Genomic DNA, 19,959 nt, shown 5'->3' with positions numbered 1-19,959 from the left:
GCAACCCCTTGATGTATTTTACCACCTTGAAATCTTCTCCGAAGCCATTGACATGAAGAATGAGCTTGAGGAATTTGTGAGTGTAATCCTTAACACTTGATCCTCGTTGTTCCAAGTTATCCCACTCACAAACCAGCTTGTCCCTATGCAACTTGGAAGTGAATGCACCTCTCATATCATCCTTGAAAGCATCCCATGTCGTTATCTCACAGTGTTGAGATTATAGATGCCTTCACCATGCATGAGCATATCCTTCCAAATGCAAAGTGGCATAATAGACCTTGGCCCTCTCGCTCCGTGGGTTCATCTCAAAATAGAGATCCATTTTGTTGACCCACTCTTCAAACTCTTCATTAGAAGTGGCCTCGCCATTGAACTTGGCAAACATGATATGAGTACCTATATATATATATATATATTTATTTATTTATAAGTACTCAGGATTATCCTACACACTTTCTTCAAGCTCAACTTGAGCCTATAAATCGGCCAATGAATTAACCATAAGGTATGTATTGGAAATGATTATTATTCATGAGTTAATATGATTAATTGATGAGTTAAGTTGTCTTTATTATAGTTAATTGGTAGATTTTTCATGATCTTTTATTAATATAAATGGAGAGGCTATTGTGAGCAAGAAAATAATTACTTTTGATAGAACACAGTGTAAGTAGATTGATTCTTTTATAATGAGCTATTTAATTGATCTTTTCAGCTTATAATATGACCATTATTAGTTGCATATCGATGTCCTAAACTCAAGGTTTATTTTTATTTTTTTTTGTAAATGCTTCATTTAAAGAATGTATTGAGTGTTGGAAGGAGGCCAATAGGTAAGACACCAACCTTCAACACACAACCTTTGCTAAAACGAATATTCCACCTAAATATACGGTCTCTCTCATTTAAAGGATCAAGTGAATTTGTTGAGTGTTGTTAGGAGGCCCATAGTTAAGACACTGATGCTCGACTTAGTTTGTTTTTTTTAGATAGGGTTCTAAGTCTAGTCTTGCGGGGCGGGCGTAGGGAGTTTCACCCTACTTCTACACACATGCACACATCCAAGTACCACAAGGGGGTACCACCCTTCCAAATATTGGTGGCAGTGGATAAGCCGCGGGTCGAGCCCCACAAGTGAGTCGCTTGATCGATTGGAGTGAACACCCTGTAGAGTTGTTAGTAACTCGGGGCCGTAATTAAGTCAAGAACGTTGGTGTCCATGGAAGCCATTGTCCTTGGTAGAGAGCGTCGAGTTCGAGGACACACTATTGTCATCGTGCGATCGTCGATGATAAGGTGAAAGCGAGTGGACGATGTAGCAATGACTTTACTAATATGTATCATATCTGTGTGCAGGCGAACACACACTAGGTAGGGTGCACTAAGAGGATTTAAACTCAGGCCCGTACACATAACCCACTGCCCATGTATGGGCGGGGGATTGGGCGGGGGAGATTGCCTGCCCATGAATTATGGGCGGTGGATACCCCCACCACATCAGCATGGGCAGGCGATGTGTAATGGGCCTCAGACCCAGGTTTTATATGTTCAGAGGTTGTATTAATCAAAATTTCGGCTGGCGTGGCGCGCCGCCTCCTCGTCGATCCTCTTCATCCGCCGCCTCCTCCATGTACTGTAAACAGCATAGTCTTCTGTGCGCAGAGAGAGCGCCCTTTTAGAACCTCTGCGCAGAGAGAGAGAGAGAGTTTCCCTGTGCTGCAGACGAACGCATCTTTTCGTTGTAAACCTCCGTGTCGTCTACGACCTTCAAATTCCAGCACTCGGCGCATCATCCACGGCGAGAGCGTGGACACATTACCAGCTTGAAGAGAATCGCATCGACAGCCAGCTTGAAGAGATTCATCACCAGCTTGAAGAGAATCACATCGAGAAGATTTATGTGAATCGATTCCCATTCGTCGTCATCATTCGCAAGATGCAGGTACACTTTGTTTGAACCACCCGCAAGAGGTAGCTCATCCGGCAGCCCTCCATGATGGTCATGGTGTTGATGATGATAATGCCACTATGCCACAACATCAACAGCAGCATAAGCCACAACATCAACAGCAGCATAAGGCGCTAGTGCAGCACTTATCTTCTAGTAGGACAAGAGACGGCCCCCTCGAATATAGGGCAACATGGGCAAAGCAGAAAAGCTCGACGAGGCACTTCAAGGTTTGGATGGCATGTGCAAGAGAGGAAAGCCAATGTCTCAGGACCTTGTTTTGCATCTTCTTGAAAGGTGTATAAAAGAGAAGAACCTAGTGGCTGGCAAACATGTCCATCAGTTAATAGTTAGCAGTGGACTTGACTCTGTGGCTATCCTTGTGGAACATCTCATTCGATTGTTTACTTTGTCCGATAGCTTGTTGGAAGCTAACCTGATCTTTTGTAAAGTTGCCAAACCAAGTGTTTATACGTGGCATGCAGTAATTTTAGCCCATGTGACACACAGGAAAAGTGGCATGGCACTTTACTTGTATAGCAGAATGCAGCAGGATGGTATGGAACCGAATAAATTCATATACATGTGTGTACTCAAAGCATGTAGCAGCATAGGAGCCTTAGAGTGTGGGAGGTGGATAAATTATGAGATTGTTAGGAGTGGTCTAGAGTTCGATGAGGTTGTTGGCAATACCTTGATTGACATGTATGCAAAATGTGGGAGTCTGTGTGATGCCTGCAAAGTATTTGATGACTTGTCAAATAGAGATGTCATGTCATGGGGTGCCATGCTAGGGGGTTACGCCCAGCATGGGCAAGGTGTTCTTGCTCTTGAACTTTTTGAGAAAATGCAGCATGAAGGTACAAAACCAAACAAAGTCATACTGCTGTGTATGTTGAGAGCATGCAGTGGTTTAGAAGCCATACACCAGGGCAAGCTGATACATGACAAGGTAATAAGAAATGGACTTGGATCTGATGCTATTATCGGTGGTGCGCTCATTGACATGTATGCGAAATGCGGGAGTCTATCTGAGGCATGGAAAGTGCTTGATACTTCACCCAGTAAAGGTGTGGTATCATGGTGTGCGCTCATTGGAGGATATACTCAGCAGGGGCAAAATCTCTCTGCTTTTGGGCTGTTTGAGAGAATGCAACATGAGGGCATCAAGCCAAACGAGTTCATTTTTTCTTCTTTGTTGAGTGCTTGTGGCAGCATTGGAGACTTGGGCAGGGGAAAATTTATACATGACCAGGTCATCAAAAGTGGAGTAGAATCAGATGTTGTCCTAGGGAACACCCTAGTTAGCATGTATGCCCACTGTGGACAATTGGAAATGGCTCAAAAAGTCTTTGATAAACTTTCAACTCGAAGTGTGGTGTCGTGGAGTACGATGATATCTGGATATGTGCAGCATGGGTATGCTTTTAATGCTCTTGAGCTTTTTAAGAAAATGCAAGAGGAGGATACAAAGCCAAATATGATCATCTTTTCCAGCATTCTGAAAGCATGTGCAAGTGTAGGAGCCATAGAGCAGGGAAAGCTGGTTTATCATCAGATGTTGAGAAGTGAACGTGATCTAGATGTGGTAGTTGGAAGCACCCTTATTGAGATGTATGCCACATGCGGTTGCTTAGAAGAGGCCTGCAAAGTTTTCGACAGATTACCAAATCGAAACACTGTGTGTTGGGGTGTGATGATTGCTGGCCTTGCAGAGCATGGCAACTGCAGGTTGGCTGGGAAATTCTTGGATAACATGCTAAAACAAGGCTTGAAGCCAAATGCAAAGATTTTTACAAGTCTTCTTGTGGCTTGCAATCAAACAGGGAAGTTTGAGGAAGGTCAAAAATATTTCAAATCGATGACAGAAGACCATGGTATCACACCTAGTGTTGAGCATGTCCATTGCATGGTTGACCTTCTTGGTCGTGCAGGGCATTTGATGAAGGCCGAAAGATTACTACGAAGTATGCCAGTTACCAATGATGTGAGTGGTTGGATGTCTTTGTTAAGTGCCTGTAGAATGCATGGCAATGTGGTTCTAGGCAGACAGTGCTTTGAACAGATTGTTAGTCGCGACTCTAATGTTGGGGCTGTGTATACTTTGATGTCCTGCATCTATGCCGATGCCCAGATGTGGGATGATTATCACCAAATACTGGAGCGGAAGAAGGATGCAGGTCCTTTAAAAATTCTGAGAAGACATGAATTAAACGGGAACTTCATGCATGTAAGCTTGACGGAGGACGCAGATCTCAGTCACAAAGGGCTTTGTGCAAGCTCAGTGTAAGCACTTTCTAGATGGCTGGGTCAGTGCATGCAGATGTTAGTCTCTGATGAATTGCTGTTTTTGCAAGAGATGTGGAGCCCTCTAGTTTATAGGCTTTATGGATCCAAGGTTCATATTGGTCAAGGGCCTTGGGTTGGTTGCTACCCTTCGGTGTTAACTGGGATCATCAAACACTGGCCAGATACATACAGCAACAACCTGGCTCACTATCATATTTTTGCTCAATTTGTAGATCGGAGGGGATATGGAGGTTTTGTTGGGCCTCCTTGCCACTACTGAAACGATAGATGGAAGCGGAAGGTGTCATCCCAGATGACTGTGTGCTTGTGATTTCTCTTCAGGCATGTGACACTCTTGCAGTGAAGGAAGAAGCTTCTGTTGCAGAGGGGCAAGAAACTAAAGCAATTTCTTTGGATATTGGACAGGCATTACATGCAGATGTCCGCAGGAAGGGCTATGCATCCGATGTCTATTGGCACCACACTTGTGATTATGTATGGCAAGTGTGGGGCCACTTTGGAGGTAGAGGATGCATTTAATGTATTATCCCAACGTAATATGGTGTCATGGAATGCGATGATCTCAGCATATGTTGACCAGCGGCTAGGAGAGACAGTGCTTTATTGTGCAGACATATGCACAAGGAGCATGTTGCTATGGTTGATATCACATTGATCTGCATTCTGCAAGTGTGTAGTAAAACAGGAAGCTTGGGAACTTGTAAACAGATTCACTTACATATTGTCTCTGTTGGCTATGATCAGAATCATTCTGTCGCATCCACTCTAATTCAGGGGTATGCAAGTTGTGGCAGCATGGTGGATGCGGCGTTTGATGGGATTCCCACGCCTGCTGATATTGTGTCATGGTCTGCGTGCATTGCTGGTCATGCAGGAGAAGAAAATTGTGTAGCTAGCCTGGACATGTTTGACAAATTGCAACTGTCAGGGGTTCAGCCAAATGAGGTTACATTTACATCCGTGCTCATAGCCTGCAGTCATGTCGGCCTTCGTGTGAAAGGTCTCCAATGCTTCAAATCCGTTAGTCAAGATGCTTCCTTAATTCCAGACTTGAAGCATTTTAGCAGTGCGTGCTGGGAATTTCAAGGGGGTAGAGAACACATCGGGGATGATGCCAATGCAGGCCTTTTGGTTGTGCTTGCTGACTGCTATGGCAATGTAGAGCTGGCAAAACAAGTGTTTGATCATGCAGTGAATTTGCAGCCTGAACATCCTGCTGCATATGTTTCTTTGTCAAACTTCTATGCGAATGCTGGGCTGCACGAATGTGCAGCCCAGGTGAAAAACTCAATGTTAATGCTGGGCTTGGAGGAAGCCTGGACAGAGCTTGAATGAGCATGAGAAGAAAGTACGGCCATGTATAGTAGCACCCACAAGGAGGGTACTTGTATGGCCTGCATGACGTTGCAGAAGAGGAAAAAGAGTGCTTTGCTGCAATATTTTGAGAAGGTAGCCTACCATTTGGGCCTGGGGTCCCTAACACACACACACACAAAACTGGCCGAGTGTGAAATGGCACATGGGTTAAGGGTCAAGTGTTCAGGCACTTTGTCGTGCTCCAATAGGGGTTGATGTTGCTGGGAAAGACATGCTGACTCGTTAACGGAGAGGAGGGTTGCCAAATTCCAAAAAGTTGGACAATTACCTTTTAATCTAAAGTTACAATTTTGAAGTTTCTTTTATTTTTTTGAGGTGTTGCCCTAGCACCTTCACGCACAATGTCCATCTCCTTTTCCAAGCAGACATGCATGATGTGGCCAAATCCACCTTTGTGGCCATCTGCACTTCCCTCAGTAATGGCCTCTACAGGTTGGAAACCTCAAAGAAGCATTCCAAATGAAGAGCACAGGTGATTGACACTGCCAGCCTTGTTCTGAAATTGCACGACAGTTTCAGGGCTTTAAGGTCCCTGAAGTTGCCGATCGAGCTGTTGTGTTTTGGTCAATCAGGAGCTGTCAAGAGATGCTTTGATAGTAATTGGGCTCACATCTTCTGTGCCAAGGTAAGCAATTATTGCTGTAACGTTCTTGATGCGAGTCGGGCAACGAAAAAGTGTTTGAGCCACCGCCTCCTGCTCGCGCACAGCCAGCCTTCCGCCCCTCCTCTTCTGGTGGGCTGCTATCTTCTCTTTGTGCCCCACCTCTGCATACTGTGTGACGCCCCCATGTCATATGGGGAAGCTCCGGGAGTCTTCTTTCAGCCCTAAACACCTTTCCTGGAACATGCTTGATGCAAAACGCAAGTAGAAGATGGAGAGAAGAGAGAGAGATAGCTGAGTTTTCAGTATGTTAATAATGTATAAAAAGGTAGTACAATCCTGGCAAGCTGTAGGCTGCCCCATAAAAAGGTGTTCTAGTCTCCAAAAGACCTATCCTATTGATCCAGCCCCTACAGGACTGAATGCCTAGCTATGAGCCTTGCCTTGCTGTTTATGGGCCTTTGAAGCACAATTGGACTGGCCGACCTGCTGTCGGCCAGGTCCCTGGACAAACACTCTCCACTTGTTGCTGTCAGAATATGCAGCGGAAATGATATCCAAACTTGGGTAGACAAGAGCAAGTAGACTGCGAAAATAATCAGCACAAGAAACACTGAGAGATGTGTGTAAACTCTTCTCTATACACAAGATCCCGAAGAAACTGAATGAGAAAGTGGAGGAGGATGGGGGGGAATATATACAAGCCCATGAGGGCAGTCGGCCAGCTCTGGAAGAGGCCCACGACTCACAAAATGTCCACGACTGCTGAAAAACAGCAGTCGGCCAGCATCTGGTCCCCACATCTGCACAGATCAAGTCGGCCAGCACTCAGATAGCCCACGACTGCTACAGATGCAGTCGGCCAGCCTCAAAGTGGTCCTGGCATCACCTGGCAGCCCTCCAGCCACTAGGAAAAAATGGGAAAAATAGGGAAAAAATACGGGGAGTGTGGAAAAATGATATACGGGCGGGCACACCCACAACAGAGGCCCTGGTGTATACAAATAGACAGGAGATGACTTCTAACACCCCCTCTCAGCTCCTGGCTGTGTAACCAACCCCAGGGAGCTGGAGTGCCGCCTGAGCGTAGCCTGAGGTAGAGACTTCGTGAAGAGGTCCGCCGCATTGTCCTCCGTCGAACAATAAAGTAGCAAGATGTCACCCGCCAAGATCTTCTCACGAACAAAGTGATACTGTATCTCTATATGCTTGGTCCGGGCATGGAAAACCGGGTTCCGAGCAATAGCTATACAACTCTGGTTATCACACTGGATGACTGTGGGCTCCCTCTGTGGAAACCCCATCTCGCCAAGCAGCCTCCGCAGCCATACAACCTCACAAGCAGCACCACAAGCAGCCCGATACTCTGCCTCTGTCGAAGAAAGGGCAATAGTCGGCTGCTTCTTGCTGCTCCAAGAAACCGCTCCTGAGCCGAGGGTAAAAGTGTATCCTGAAGTAGATCTCCTCGTGTCTGGATCTCCTCCCCAATCTGAGTCACTCCAACCTTGGAGCTTGACTCCATTCCCTCCTGTGTAAAAGAGTCCCAGATCCTTCGTACTCTGCAGATACCGCAAGATCCGCAATCCTGCGTCCCAATGAGTCTTCAATGGCGTCTGCATAAAAGAGCTCAACAGCCCCACGGAGAAGCTCAAGTCCAATCTGGTGTTCAGCAACCAGATCAATGAACCAACCAGCTTCCGGTACTGCGAGGCATCAACTGGCTCACAAGGATCTGTAACGGTTAACTTTGTGTTCGGGTCCATCGGCGAAGTAATAGGCTTGCAGTTCTCCATCCCAAAGGCCTCAAGCAACTCATGAACATACCGCTGCTGAGAGACAAAAAACCCCCTCTGGGTTTGCCAGATCTCCAATCCCAAGAAGAAGTGGAGTAAGCCTAAGTCGGTCATCTCAAACTCCTGTGACAAGGCAGCCTTCGTCACTCCGATGTGCTCCACATGACCGCCGGTGAGAATGAGATCATCCACATAAAGGATGATGAGTGTGACCATGCCGCCCGCGTTCCCGAAAGAGATACAGGTTCGGATCTGCAACCGATCTCTGGAATCCAGTCCGAATAAAGAAGGAATCAATCTTCTGATTCCAAGCCCGCGGAGCCTGCTTAAGACCATACAAGGCCTTACGTAACCTGTAAACCATCCCTTCCGATCCTGGAACAATGAAGCCTGGAGGCTGCTCAACGTACACCTCCTCCTGTAGGTCACCATTAAGGAACGCCGATTTTACATCCATCTGGTACACGGGCCACCTCTGAGAAGAAGCAAGGGCAAGAACGGTCCGAATCGTGGTCATCCGCGCTGTCGGTGCAAAGGTATCCTCGTAGTCGATGCCTGGCCGCTGAGCATAACCCTTAGCCACGAGCCTGGCTTTGTGTTTGTCCACCGACCCATCAGCCGCGTACTTGGTCTTAAAGACCCATTTGACACCAATGACTGACCGCTTCGACGGCCTCGGTACCAACTCCCAAGTGTTGTTCTTCTCGATGGCGTCAAGTTCCACCTGCATGGCTTCCCTCCAAGTATCCTGTGAAAGGGCTTCCTTTACGGAAGTGGGCTCTTTATCCCGCATGATACGAGACATAAGAGCATAGTTCACCTGAAGAAGCTCCGCCGTGTTGCTTTTATCTCGAACTCGATGTGATCTTCGAGGGCCGTCCTCTGTGGTCCACTCGAAGGGTAGCTCCGTGACACCTGACTCCCGAAGGGTGTCCATCAACCACCTAGGTACTCGAACAGATCGTGGAGCCTCCTGTGGTCGCGGGGGCTCAACTCCAGCTGCGGGCTCAACCTCCTGTGATGACTGAGGTGGATCAACTGGAGTGATAGACTGGGAATCATCATCAGACTCTGGATCTCCAAGAAGTGGCGGCTCCTCGACAGTGGATGCTGGAACATGCTCGTCAAAGACCACATCCCGGCTGACAACAATCTCGTTCCTCTCTGGATCATACAACCTGTATCCCTTGGAAAGAGAGTTATACCCCACAAATACCAGCTTGCGGGACTTGGAGTCAAGCTTCCCCCTCTGCTTCTTCGGAATATGTACATACGCGTCACTCCCAAAGACATGGAAGTGCGAGACATCGGGTTTCCTGCCAAAATATGCCTCAAATGGAGTCATATGAGGTACAGAAGTCGTCGGAGAGCGGTTAATGGTATGGACAGCTGTCGCCACAGCCTCACCCCAAAGTGGACGAGGAAGATCTCGATGCTCCAGCATGGTCCTCGCCATCTCCACCACAGTCCTGTTCTTACGTTCAACAACTCCATTCTCCGAAGGCGATCCGGTATTGGCCAATTCCCTCTTGATGCCATGATCTGCACAAAACCGAAAGAATACAGTCGAGGAGAATTCCCCTCCTTTGTCAGCCCTGAGAGTCTTGACTTGAAATCCAGACTCTTTCTCCACCATCACGTGCCAATCCTTGAACCGAGCAAAAGCCTGGTCCTTCTGTGAAAGAAAGTAGACCCACGTGAATCTGGTACAATCATCAACAAGCAGCATGAAGTAGAGAGATCCTCCCAAGGATGGTATCTGCTGTGGTCCACACAAGTCAGTGTGAATCAACTCCAAAGGTTTCGAAGCCCGCCTGGAAGCCTGCTTCGGAAAGGATTCCCTGTGCTGCTTACCACGTATGCAAGAACTGCAGCGTCCTTGCCTACTACCAACATTTGGCAAGCCAACCACCATCTGGTCCCGGAAGGCGCGCCGCAAAGCATCCACATTTAAGTGGCCAAAACGAAAGTGCCACAAGTCTCCGACCTGAGAGCCTGTCAGTGAGGAGAGTGCAGAGAGTTTGTAGATACCGTTCTCCACACCGCCTTCCCAAACAACTTTGCCTGTCTCACGGTCCCTTAGAGCAACTGAATGCTCCTCAAATTCCACCCGAAAGCCAGTCTTGCATACCTCATGCACTGACAAAAGATGAAAGCCCAGAGCAGGGACATAAAGAACACGGGAAGCATGCTTGCCCCCCTTGCCGTCGGGAATGATCTCCATCCGGCCCTCACTATGAATCGGAATAGTGGAGTTATCACCAATAAAGATACGACCTGACTGCCGCTTCAGATCCAGGAAGAAGTCACGGGATGGAGTCATGTGCCTGGAAGCACCACTGTCGAGAATCCATTCCCGAGTATCCTTTGCGGTGAAGCCAACTGCCTCCTCGCTCGAAGACGATGAATCATCGGAGTCCACCATCTCCAAGTGCACAAATGCCGGAGTCTTCGCAGCTGAGGCTGAGGACTCAGCACTCTTCCCTGTCCGCTTAGGGCACTTCCTCCAGTAGTGGCCTTTCTCGCCACAATCATTGCAAGATCTTTCGGCCTTCAGCTTCTCTCGTTCTGGATCAGGGTTCTTCTCGGAAGACTTATCTGGTGAAGCCTTCCCTTTGCCCTTGTTGGTATTACGGCCTTTCGACCGTTGGCCAGTTAAGGCCTCCGAACCTCCGCCGTGAGGAGGGTTCGTGAAACGTTCCTCCTGGTCCAAGACCATTGGCACAAGCTCCTCCCAAGTAATGGTGCTGAGCCTGCCACTCGTGATCAACGAGGAATAGAAAGCGGAATACTGACCAGGCAAGTGGGAAAGTAACGTGATGGCCATATCTTCGGATGATATCTCTTTCCCAGCTTGAAGGACTTCCTGCTGAAGGGCCTGCAGCTTGTTAATGTGTTCCCGCATCGTCGAAGACTTTGCAGGGTTCATAACCCGCATCTGCACTTCCAAGGATATCCGCTTCATGGGTGATACCTTGTTGTACAAAGAAGCCAAGTGCTCCCATATGCCTCGTGCCAGCGTCATATGCTTCACATGGTTGATCACCTGTGGTGTGCAATTGAGGAATATAAATGACCGGACCCTGGCGTTGACACGGTCCCACATTTGTGCCTGTGCCTCTCGGTCCTTCCTCGCGGATAAAACCTCCCCTTCCTCAGCTTCCGGCCTTGGCACCCCTTTGATAATAAAATCAGCAAGATCATATGACTCCAGAACTGACTCCATCATGACCTTCCAGATGCCATAATTGGACCCGTCCAACTGCCGATCCACTGGGAACGTGGGAAGAGTCGGAATCTTCACGTGCTTCTCTGCCATCTCGAGTAAATCCGCCATCTCGGAGAGTAACCTGAAAGGGTGGGTGGGTGGGAAAAATCTGAAAATCAGAAAATATGCAAGTGGCTGTCCAGCCCCTCTGCCCGCCTTCCTCTTGCACCTTCACTTCCCGTTCAGCCCGAAACAGTCCACCGATCAGCAACCTGTTGCTCCCCCTCTTGCTCAGAAAAACGCCCAAGATCTGCTAGAGCCTAGGGCTCTGATACCATGTCAGAATATGCAGCGGAAATGATATCCAAACTTGGGTAGACAAGAGCAAGTAGACTGCAGAAAATAATCAGCACAAGAAACACTGAGAGATGTGTGTAAACTCTTCTCTATACACAAGATCCCGAAGAAACTGAATGAGAAAGTGGAGGAGGATGGGGGGGAATATATACAAGCCCATGAGGGCAGTCGGCCAGCTCTGGAAGAGGCCCACGACTCACAAAATGTCCACGACTGCTGAAAAACAGCAGTCGGCCAGCATCTGGTCCCCACATCTGCACAGATCAAGTCGGCCAGCACTTAGATAGCCCACGACTGCTACAGATGCAGTCGGCCAGCCTCAGAGTGGTCCTGGCATCACCTGGCAGCCCTCCAGCCACTAGGAAAAAATGGGAAAAATAGGGAAAAAATACGGGGAGTGTGGAAAAATGATATACGGGCGGGCACACCCACAACAGAGGCCCTGGTGTATACAAATAGACAGGAGATGACTTCTAACAGTTGCAGCTGACACAGAATATACCCTTTAATTGCTGGCCAACAGCCTCCAAGCTTTCCTTCGCCTGAGAGTGGTTGTACAGCAGGACAGCTCTCCTGAGAGCTGGTCGTACAGCAGGTTTCTCTCTCTCTTCATCATTCCTTCCTGGCCACTCTTTCTGGGGCTGCTTTTGGGAGGAAACTGGGACAGTTTTGAGAGCTTTTCTATGGCTGTTTTGAAGGAAATCTGGGACGGTTTTGAGAGCTTTTCTGGGGCTGTTTTGAAGGAAATCTGGGACAGTTTTGAGAGCTTTTTTGGGGCTGTTTTGAAGGAAATCTGGGATAGTTTTGAGAGCTTTTCTGGGGCTGTTTTGAAGGAATCATGGATTGATTTGAGAGTTCCTATGGGGCAGATTTGAGGCTCCATTATGGGGGCTGTTTTGGCACGGAATTTAGGGTTAGATTTGGCACCGTACCGGGGTGTTGTTTCGAGGCTGATTCATATTGGTTCTTGGTGTTGTTTGTACCTTGATCCCTAAGCCGGTGTTTGTTGGAGAAGCTTTGTGGATTGTATCAGTTTATTCATTGGAATAAAGAAGCTCCTACAGGGGCCGGCCGTTCTTGCTCAGTGCTACATTCTTTTTGGTGTTGTTTATGGTTATTCCGTTGCGTCCTAAAGATTGTTTCAATACTGTGATGTCTGTCGGTATCCGGAGTGTTACGGGGTTTGTTCTCAAAGGATGGACATGTTTCATTGGTATCAGAGCACAGCTTCTTGCCTATTCTATCTAGGTAGACGATCCTATGGCTATGGACAAGATCCAACGTTGCGAGGAACATAAGAAGAGGATTAGAACTCTCGAGCACATGGTGGAACAATACATCAGGATTATCGATGCACAATAAGACCGTCATAACTCTTTGACGAGGCAGCTTCGTCAAGAGCTCCAAGAAAAAGATGCAAATTTAAAGATGTATCGTGAAGATCCTCATGTGAGGACAGTTATGGAAAGCAAAAGGATTATGGAGTCTAGTGCTAGAAATGTTTTCCTAGACTTGGCATCAATGTTGGAAACGAATACTAGGAAATTGGCTTTTCACTATCTCCTTCAGGAAGGGGATATTGTCCTTGATGCACGAAGCAAGTATCAGGTGTAAAGTTGAATCTAGGGTTGGTTGAACCTCATCAGTTATTGGTCCAAGCTTGATTGTTTTGGGAGCAAGTGGTCTTGCCATGAAAAGAATGAAGTTTCAGAGGAAATTTAGACACTATTTTGGGTGTTGTGAATTTTGGTTTTTTTCTCGATATTTATGGGATGTTGTCCCATAAATTTTGATTGTACATAAATATATTGGCGATAGGCTTTTTATTGAGATAAGTATTTATGTTTAATGCTTTTCTTTTGCCAATATTTGTAATTTTGTACATGTTGAACTCTCTTGTTGATGCAAGTGGATAGTGTTTCTCATGTCTATCTTGAGATGTGTTTCAGGAAAAGTTCTTTTTCTGAAAGGCATTTTTGTTAGAAAACATTCTGATTTTGGAAAGGACTTCTCTATGGTTTTAATGGATAGTTTATGGTTTTGGTCTTGTGTATTGGAGACTCCTAGCAGTATGGGATGCTAGAATTGTCGCCTACACAAGGATCTCATATGGGGAGTATTCTTGTGGTATGGGACGCTAGAATATGTTGCATATGCAGTTACAAAACTATGAATTATTTATCAAAATCATGGATTGGTTGATTCTAGTCTATGAGCTGTTTTGAAGCCAACATGGCAGGTTTTTTGCACTTATATGGTTGGTCAAAGATATGCAGGGCCATCTTGACCAATAGTGTGTTGGTTAAGCTTCCCTGGTTTACGTGAACATGTGCTTGTTTTGACGGTTTTCCGAAGAAGGATTTCTCACATCGAGCTTGCAATGGCGTGCACGTCTCTTTTGCATGTATGTGGATGGATCCATAGGAAGGACTTTGGTGTGAGCCCACTAACATGTCAACAGGAGTTTATATCTCTTGCAGGTATGTGGACGGTTTCCTAGGAAGGACTCTAGTGCGAGTCCACTGACATGACAAAATAACATGTGTGGCTTATGACCACTGACATGGCAAAATAACATATGTGGCTTCTAAAAGCTTGACATGACAGAGCATGTGTGGCTTGTGAAGCCTGACATGGCAGAACATGTGTGGCTTATAAGGCTTGACATGATAGAACATGTGTGGCTTATGAGGCTCGACATGACAAAACATGTGTGGCTTGTGAAGCTTGACATGACAGAACACGCGTAGCTTATGAAGCTTGATAGAACATGTGTGGCTTGTGTAGCCTGACATGGTGTGTTTTTGTTATAGTACATGTATGGTAGATGCAGCCTGACATGGTGTGATTTTTCTCAGGACTAGCAACCATGGTGCTCACTTCGTACTTATGTTTTGGGAAGTTTTCGGAAGGATTTTGGATTCTTGAACATTTAGAAAAGCGGCAACTCTGCTGAGTATTCTATTGTTACAGTGGATCTGGAATTATGGTTTTAATAATCAGATTATGAGGGTATTTTTCCACTCATTCTAGGTTTATACAGTTGCGGAAACCTATCTTATAAGATGGAGGGGATGTCCAATTTGGTCCCTTCACCAGTCTTAATCACTGAATGGAGCCAAGGTGTTTCCACAGAAGAAAGCTAAAGCATTCACCAACATATTTGGGCCTGAAAGATGGCAACAAAGTATGAGCTTCAAGGGATTTTATTTGTTGGTTTGATTTTTAAGGTGACATGTGCACACATCATTAAAGTGTAGCCAGATAAATCACCTTCTGGGCATGCAAATATGGACCAAAAGGAGGTGCCTAGAGGAAGCTTGACCAACAAGCTAGGAAAAGCATGAAACTTGATATTTTTGGCTTTTGGCCAAAAGGGGAAAAGCACAGGCTCCATTACGGGGGCTATTTTGGCACAAAATTCAGGGCTAGATTTGGCACCTTTTCGGGCTGTTGTTTCGAGGTTGATTCATATTGGTTCTTGGTGCTGTTTGTACCTTGATCCCTAAGCGGGTGTTTGTTGAGGAAGCTTTGTGGAAAATCCGGTGCAGGATTACATCTGCACCTTGGTCTATTTGTATTAGTTTATTCATTGGAATAAAGAAGTTCCTATGGGGGCTAGTCCTTACGGCTCTGTGCTGTGTTGTTTTCGGTGTTGTTTACGGTTATTCCGTTGCATCCTAAAGATTGTTTCAATACGTGTTGTTTGTCGGTGTCCCGAGTGTTCCGGGGTTTGTTCTCATAGTTCTGGATTGGTTTCACATGAGTCTCAAGTCTGTCCCCCCCTCCCCCCCCCCTCTCCCCCTTGCTCCCCCTCCCTGGCTCCCCCTACTCTCTCCCCTCTACTCTCTTTGTGCCCCTCGGTCCCCCTTCCCCTCTTCATTCCCATCGCTCCCCCACAACGCCCAACCCCCATCGAGGACATTTACTTGGCCTTAGGTGCTCAGATCAACTGGCACAAATCTTGTGGTTTTTCGGTTGACTCGTTCCAATGGATATCCAACGGCACCTCGGTTAGATATTTGGTGGGGATCGATGGCCACACCACCATGTAGTATATTATCTCGCCAGAGCAGCAGTTTGCCCCTCTATATGAGAGCATTCGGAAGAAGCTCCTTTACTGAGCACCGCCAGGCTCTCCACCCAGGTTCTCATGGCCACACCACCATGTAGTATATTACTTCCTACTGGGTGTTCTCCCAGGCATGCCTCAAACAAGTGTAGTGGCTGATTTGGAACTTCCTTTGGGTAGGGACATATGGCTAGCCCGCACGGGCCAGGGTGGCCTGGAGGGTCATCATCCAGTCTCGTCATGTGGGCATCATTGATCTAGCTATTCAAAGAAGATCTGTTCTAGGCAAGTTGGTTGTTCGAGGCCTTCAGCTAGGTGGTGAACCTTGGAAGGCCTTCCTCTGCGCTTGGATATCGGTCGTTTCTTGGTGGACCTGGTGGATTTTCACAAAAGCCCGTGCCGTAGGCCTATCTCCTTCTTTGAGGGAGCTTGGGGACACCACCCAATTGCTCAGGGCCTGTGTTTAGGAGAGCCGACAGCCATTGATTTGGAACCCCAGGATGCCCATTGGCCACCCCTGGGCACCCGCTCTCACATTGTGTGGGGGCACTCAGTCTTTGGGAGAGTGGACTAATTTTAGGAGGCTCCCCCTTAAGGGCACATGACAGACGTCTCGCTGGGATATAGAGCCGAGAGCAGACCATCCTTTTCATTGACTTAGCCATCCCTCCTGATTGGCAGGATATGTCCCCCTCCGGTGGCTAGGCTCCTTCCCTTAACATGATAGCAGTCCTCAGTTTACAAGGGTTTTGAGCATTAATAGAAGGATCTCTTTCTTGGGAAAAAATAACATGCAGATGAGTCTCAATTGTAGATGGTTGGGCCTTTCCTGAGTGGACAAAATCTTCTTAGCTGCCCCCATCAGTGGTGGCAAGACTATGAACTTTGTCCTATTCTTGGTTAGGAGATGGAAGGAGATCTAGGGAGAGAGGTTGCTGGAGAATTACTATGGGAGCTCTTTGATGGGGTATTCTTTATGGTGGTCTCCTGTGTGTGTCCCCCCTTTAGCATTATGAAACCCCAAGGTGGCTAGAAGACTTAAAAATAAGGGATTAAGACATAAAGGTGATATGTGGGATGGTCTGTTGGGGTGGATATGTACTGATCAGTGATATGTATGAAGCAAGGAAACATTTTTTTGGGTTAAGTTGACCACCACTGCTATCCAATCTTTCAAATGCAAGCCACAACTTTTCACAATGCAAGATTCTACTACTGTATATGCAAATGTCATCAATGAAAACTTTGATGAACTTCCCAAGATAAGGTGCAAACACAACATTAATCTCCCTTTGAAAAGATGAAGGTCCATTGGTCAAACCAAATGGTAATACTTTGTAGTAGAAACACCCCCAAGGGGTTATGAAGGTGGTTTTCTTTTGATCCTCGGGAGGAATTTGAAGTTGAAAATACCTTGAATGACCATCACAAATACTATACCTTTCATGACCTGCTACTGAATCCAAAACTTCATCTATGTAAGGAAGAGGATAGTGGTCCCTTTTTGTGGCTGCATTAAGTGGCTTGTAGTCCACAAAAATTCTCCATCTTCCATCCTTCTTTGGTCGGATGACCACTAGACTCACCCATTCAAAAGTTGTAACTGGGTAGATGAAGTTGGCCTTCAACAACATTTCCACTTTGTCCTTTAAAGCATCTTGTTGACCTTTCCCCAAAGGCCTTAGCCTTTGGCACTTTCCTTGAGTTCTATATGAAGACTCTCTCCTTTAAAGCCCCAAATCTCTTCATATGATGTGATGAAGAGATTAGGAAACTCCAGCAACATGGTTTTGTATTGATGTTGTTCCACCAAAGTAAGATCAGAACTTAACATTTTGTCAGCAAAATCAATCTTTACATTCTTTTCTGGTTCAAGTAATTCCTCTATCGCTTCAAAAGATCTCCTCTCACTACCCATCAATTGTCCTATATCCCCTTCACTCATGAGTTTTAAAGTAAGCATGGATACATTGACATCACTTGAGTATGAACTTGTGCTCCCCTCATCACTATCCCTTTCACTCTCATCCTCACTCAGTATTTTCTTTTTCCATCTTCCCTCAACAACTTTTTATCAATCATGCTAAACTTCCTCCTCATCTTTTTTTATCATAAAGTGTAATGGTACCCTTTTCCCAATCTTGAATTTCACCCACTAACCTAAGCCATGGTCTTCCTAAGATAAAAGGAAATGCACCCATCCCAGCAGACATAATGTGGCAATTCACTTTAACATTTACACAAAAATATTTACATCAAGATCTTTGATTTTCAAGTCGGATTCTAAACCTTGAAACCCCACTTATCTCTAATCCCAGCTTTTCTACACAAGATTGTGTGATCACACATATTTATGCACTCCCATCAATGTAAGCTTCTCCCATACCTTATCCTTTGTGCCAAGTATCAATAGCTGGGCATATGTCGGGATGCTCCTCTACTGAATGCACCTTGACAGTGCCCTTCCTTGGTTCTTGGATTCACCAACCTTTTCCACTCTCTTCCTAGTCTTGGAAAAAGCTCCATGAGTTGGCCATATGATATGTCCACCTTTTTGTTGAGAAGATCCTCCTTCAGTACATAATTTGTTTGACCATCTCCAAGAGGAAAGTCTGCTACTTGATAGTATCTTCTTGGCTTGGCTTTCTTTTTGCTTGTTCTTATCGTTTTCCCTTCTTGGCCTTTGCTTGATCACCTTCACACTCTTTCTCTCGAGTTCTCTTCACGGGCATAACATCAAGCTCTTGATCTATTTTTGTCACTTCTTCTACTTGTATTGAACTCACAGTGGCTTTGCCTTTCTCTTCAGGTGTCAAGCCACTAAAGCTTGGCTTGTCTTTGATTTCCACTCCAAATCATTACTGCAATTAGGAAATGTTGAGGGTAAAGGATACATATCTCCCCCTCTTCTAGAAGACTTATCACAGTTAGGGCTTGTGTGTCCCCATATTCACCACAATTAAAACAATTATAAGGTTCAAACCTTCTTCTAAGCACTCCTCTACCTCTTCCATTCCCTTCACTATGTCCTTCTTCATAAGCTTTAGGTCCTAGACCAGGTGACCTATATCCTCTACCTCTTCCTCTTCCACCTCCTAGTAGATTCAAACTAAGGTTCTTGCAGAGGTTTACTACTTCATCCATCTCCTTTTTTAATTCATCATCATTTTGGCTTTTTACTAACAGTTGAGGTGAGGTTTACACTAAATTTGTAACTTCTCCTTTAACCTCCTCTTCCATAATCTCCACACTATGGCTGATTTCTTTCCAAAGCTGGCCCAATCTGATCATTTTTCACTCTTTCTCCCTAGCTAATTTCACAACTTCTTCAAAAGTTTGAATTTTTTTCAGCTCCACGTGTAATCTTAGATTCCCCCTTAATCCAGCAATAAATCTATCTTTTTTTAACATAGACGGTTGCATTACCTAAAGCAACACACCATCTATCCCACAACTTTGTGAATGTTGAACATAAATATCCATATTGTCTTTCTGAGTGAGTCCCAGAATTTCATGCCTTACTCGATTAGGATCTTCAGTCTTTTGGTAGTAATGTAGGAACTCTTATTTTGTAGCTTCATAAGTGAGCTCTTGTGGAGGGTCTCTAGCTTGTAAAAAAGAACCTTCATAACCCTTTAACCATTGTCGGGCCTCATCATGTATAAGCAGTAACAAAGAATCCTTAGCATAAAGATAGGCTCTTGTCTATCTTTGATCAAGCAAGTGATTTCCAATTACACCACAAATGTTTTGGCATCTTCATGCGGTAACCCATGGAAAAGTGGGAAATATTGAGCCATATTAGCACAATTGACAAACCAAAGGTACTTGAAATAGGTTCCTCAGTGGGGGTACCAAAAGGATATGAGGTGACGCGAGCAATCAATCTTTGCCTCTACAACTCCTCTCTGTCAATCCTCAACCCTTAGAACATATGAGAGGAACACCCTAAGACTCTTTGTTGAATCCCAAAACCACCATGACCAACCCTTATTGAACAAAAATGAACCTCCCAAGAAGATTTTACACTGATTTTTATTCCAATAAGCAGATATGGTATAATGCTAGATATTGGGTAAGTGTACACCCAACTCACAAGCAAACCACTGACACATGAATGGAATAAAAACACAACTCTTAGCCTCACATAAAAAACCCCATGAGAATAATGACCAACCAACCCATCACCATAGCCATCCCAAGGAAGATAAATATTGTTAATAAATATCAAAGAAACCTAACTCTATACAAAGAACCATTGTTGGGTATAACCGTGAGGTAGATACATAA

At 45.7% G+C, this 19,959-nt stretch overlaps 2 protein-coding genes across 2 annotated transcripts; both read left to right on the top strand.

Moving 5' to 3' along the window:
* The first annotated feature begins 1,553 nt into the window (after nucleotides 1–1,553).
* LOC147606463 (pentatricopeptide repeat-containing protein At5g27110-like) lies at nucleotides 1,554–5,935 on the top strand. The gene has a single exon (XM_086791708.1). It carries the CDS (start codon nucleotides 2,145–2,147, stop codon nucleotides 4,239–4,241), a length of 2,097 nt encoding a protein of 698 aa, XP_086647834.1. The 5' UTR covers nucleotides 1,554–2,144; the 3' UTR covers nucleotides 4,242–5,935.
* On the top strand, nucleotides 4,529–5,596 carry LOC147606464 (pentatricopeptide repeat-containing protein At2g20540-like). Its single transcript, XM_086792215.1, has 2 exons — nucleotides 4,529–4,708; nucleotides 5,006–5,596. The coding sequence occupies exons 1-2, from the start codon at nucleotides 4,529–4,531 to the stop codon at nucleotides 5,594–5,596; spliced, it is 771 nt and encodes a 256-aa protein (XP_086648341.1).
* Nucleotides 5,936–19,959: the final 14,024 nt, after the last annotated feature.

The sequence above is a fragment of the Cibotium barometz genome, chromosome 57 (genome assembly GCF_041138505.1).
Source record: "Cibotium barometz isolate CiBa-2024 chromosome 57, ASM4113850v1, whole genome shotgun sequence".
Taxonomy (NCBI): Eukaryota; Viridiplantae; Streptophyta; class Polypodiopsida; order Cyatheales; family Cibotiaceae; genus Cibotium; species Cibotium barometz.
The sequence above is the reverse complement of the archived record's forward strand: the minus strand, read 5'-3'. Positions and strand labels throughout refer to the sequence as shown.

Coding starts and splice junctions, on each gene's coding strand:
- LOC147606463 (XM_086791708.1), top strand. CDS start 2,145: ATGGGCAAAGCAGAAAAGCTCGACGAGGCACTTCAAGGTTTGGATGGC.
- LOC147606464 (XM_086792215.1), top strand. CDS start 4,529: ATGGAAGCGGAAGGTGTCATCCCAGATGACTGTGTGCTTGTGATTTCT. Junction 4,709..5,005: donor GGAAGGGCTATGCATCCGAT/GTCTATTGGCAC, acceptor GGCTATGATCAG/AATCATTCTGTCGCATCCAC.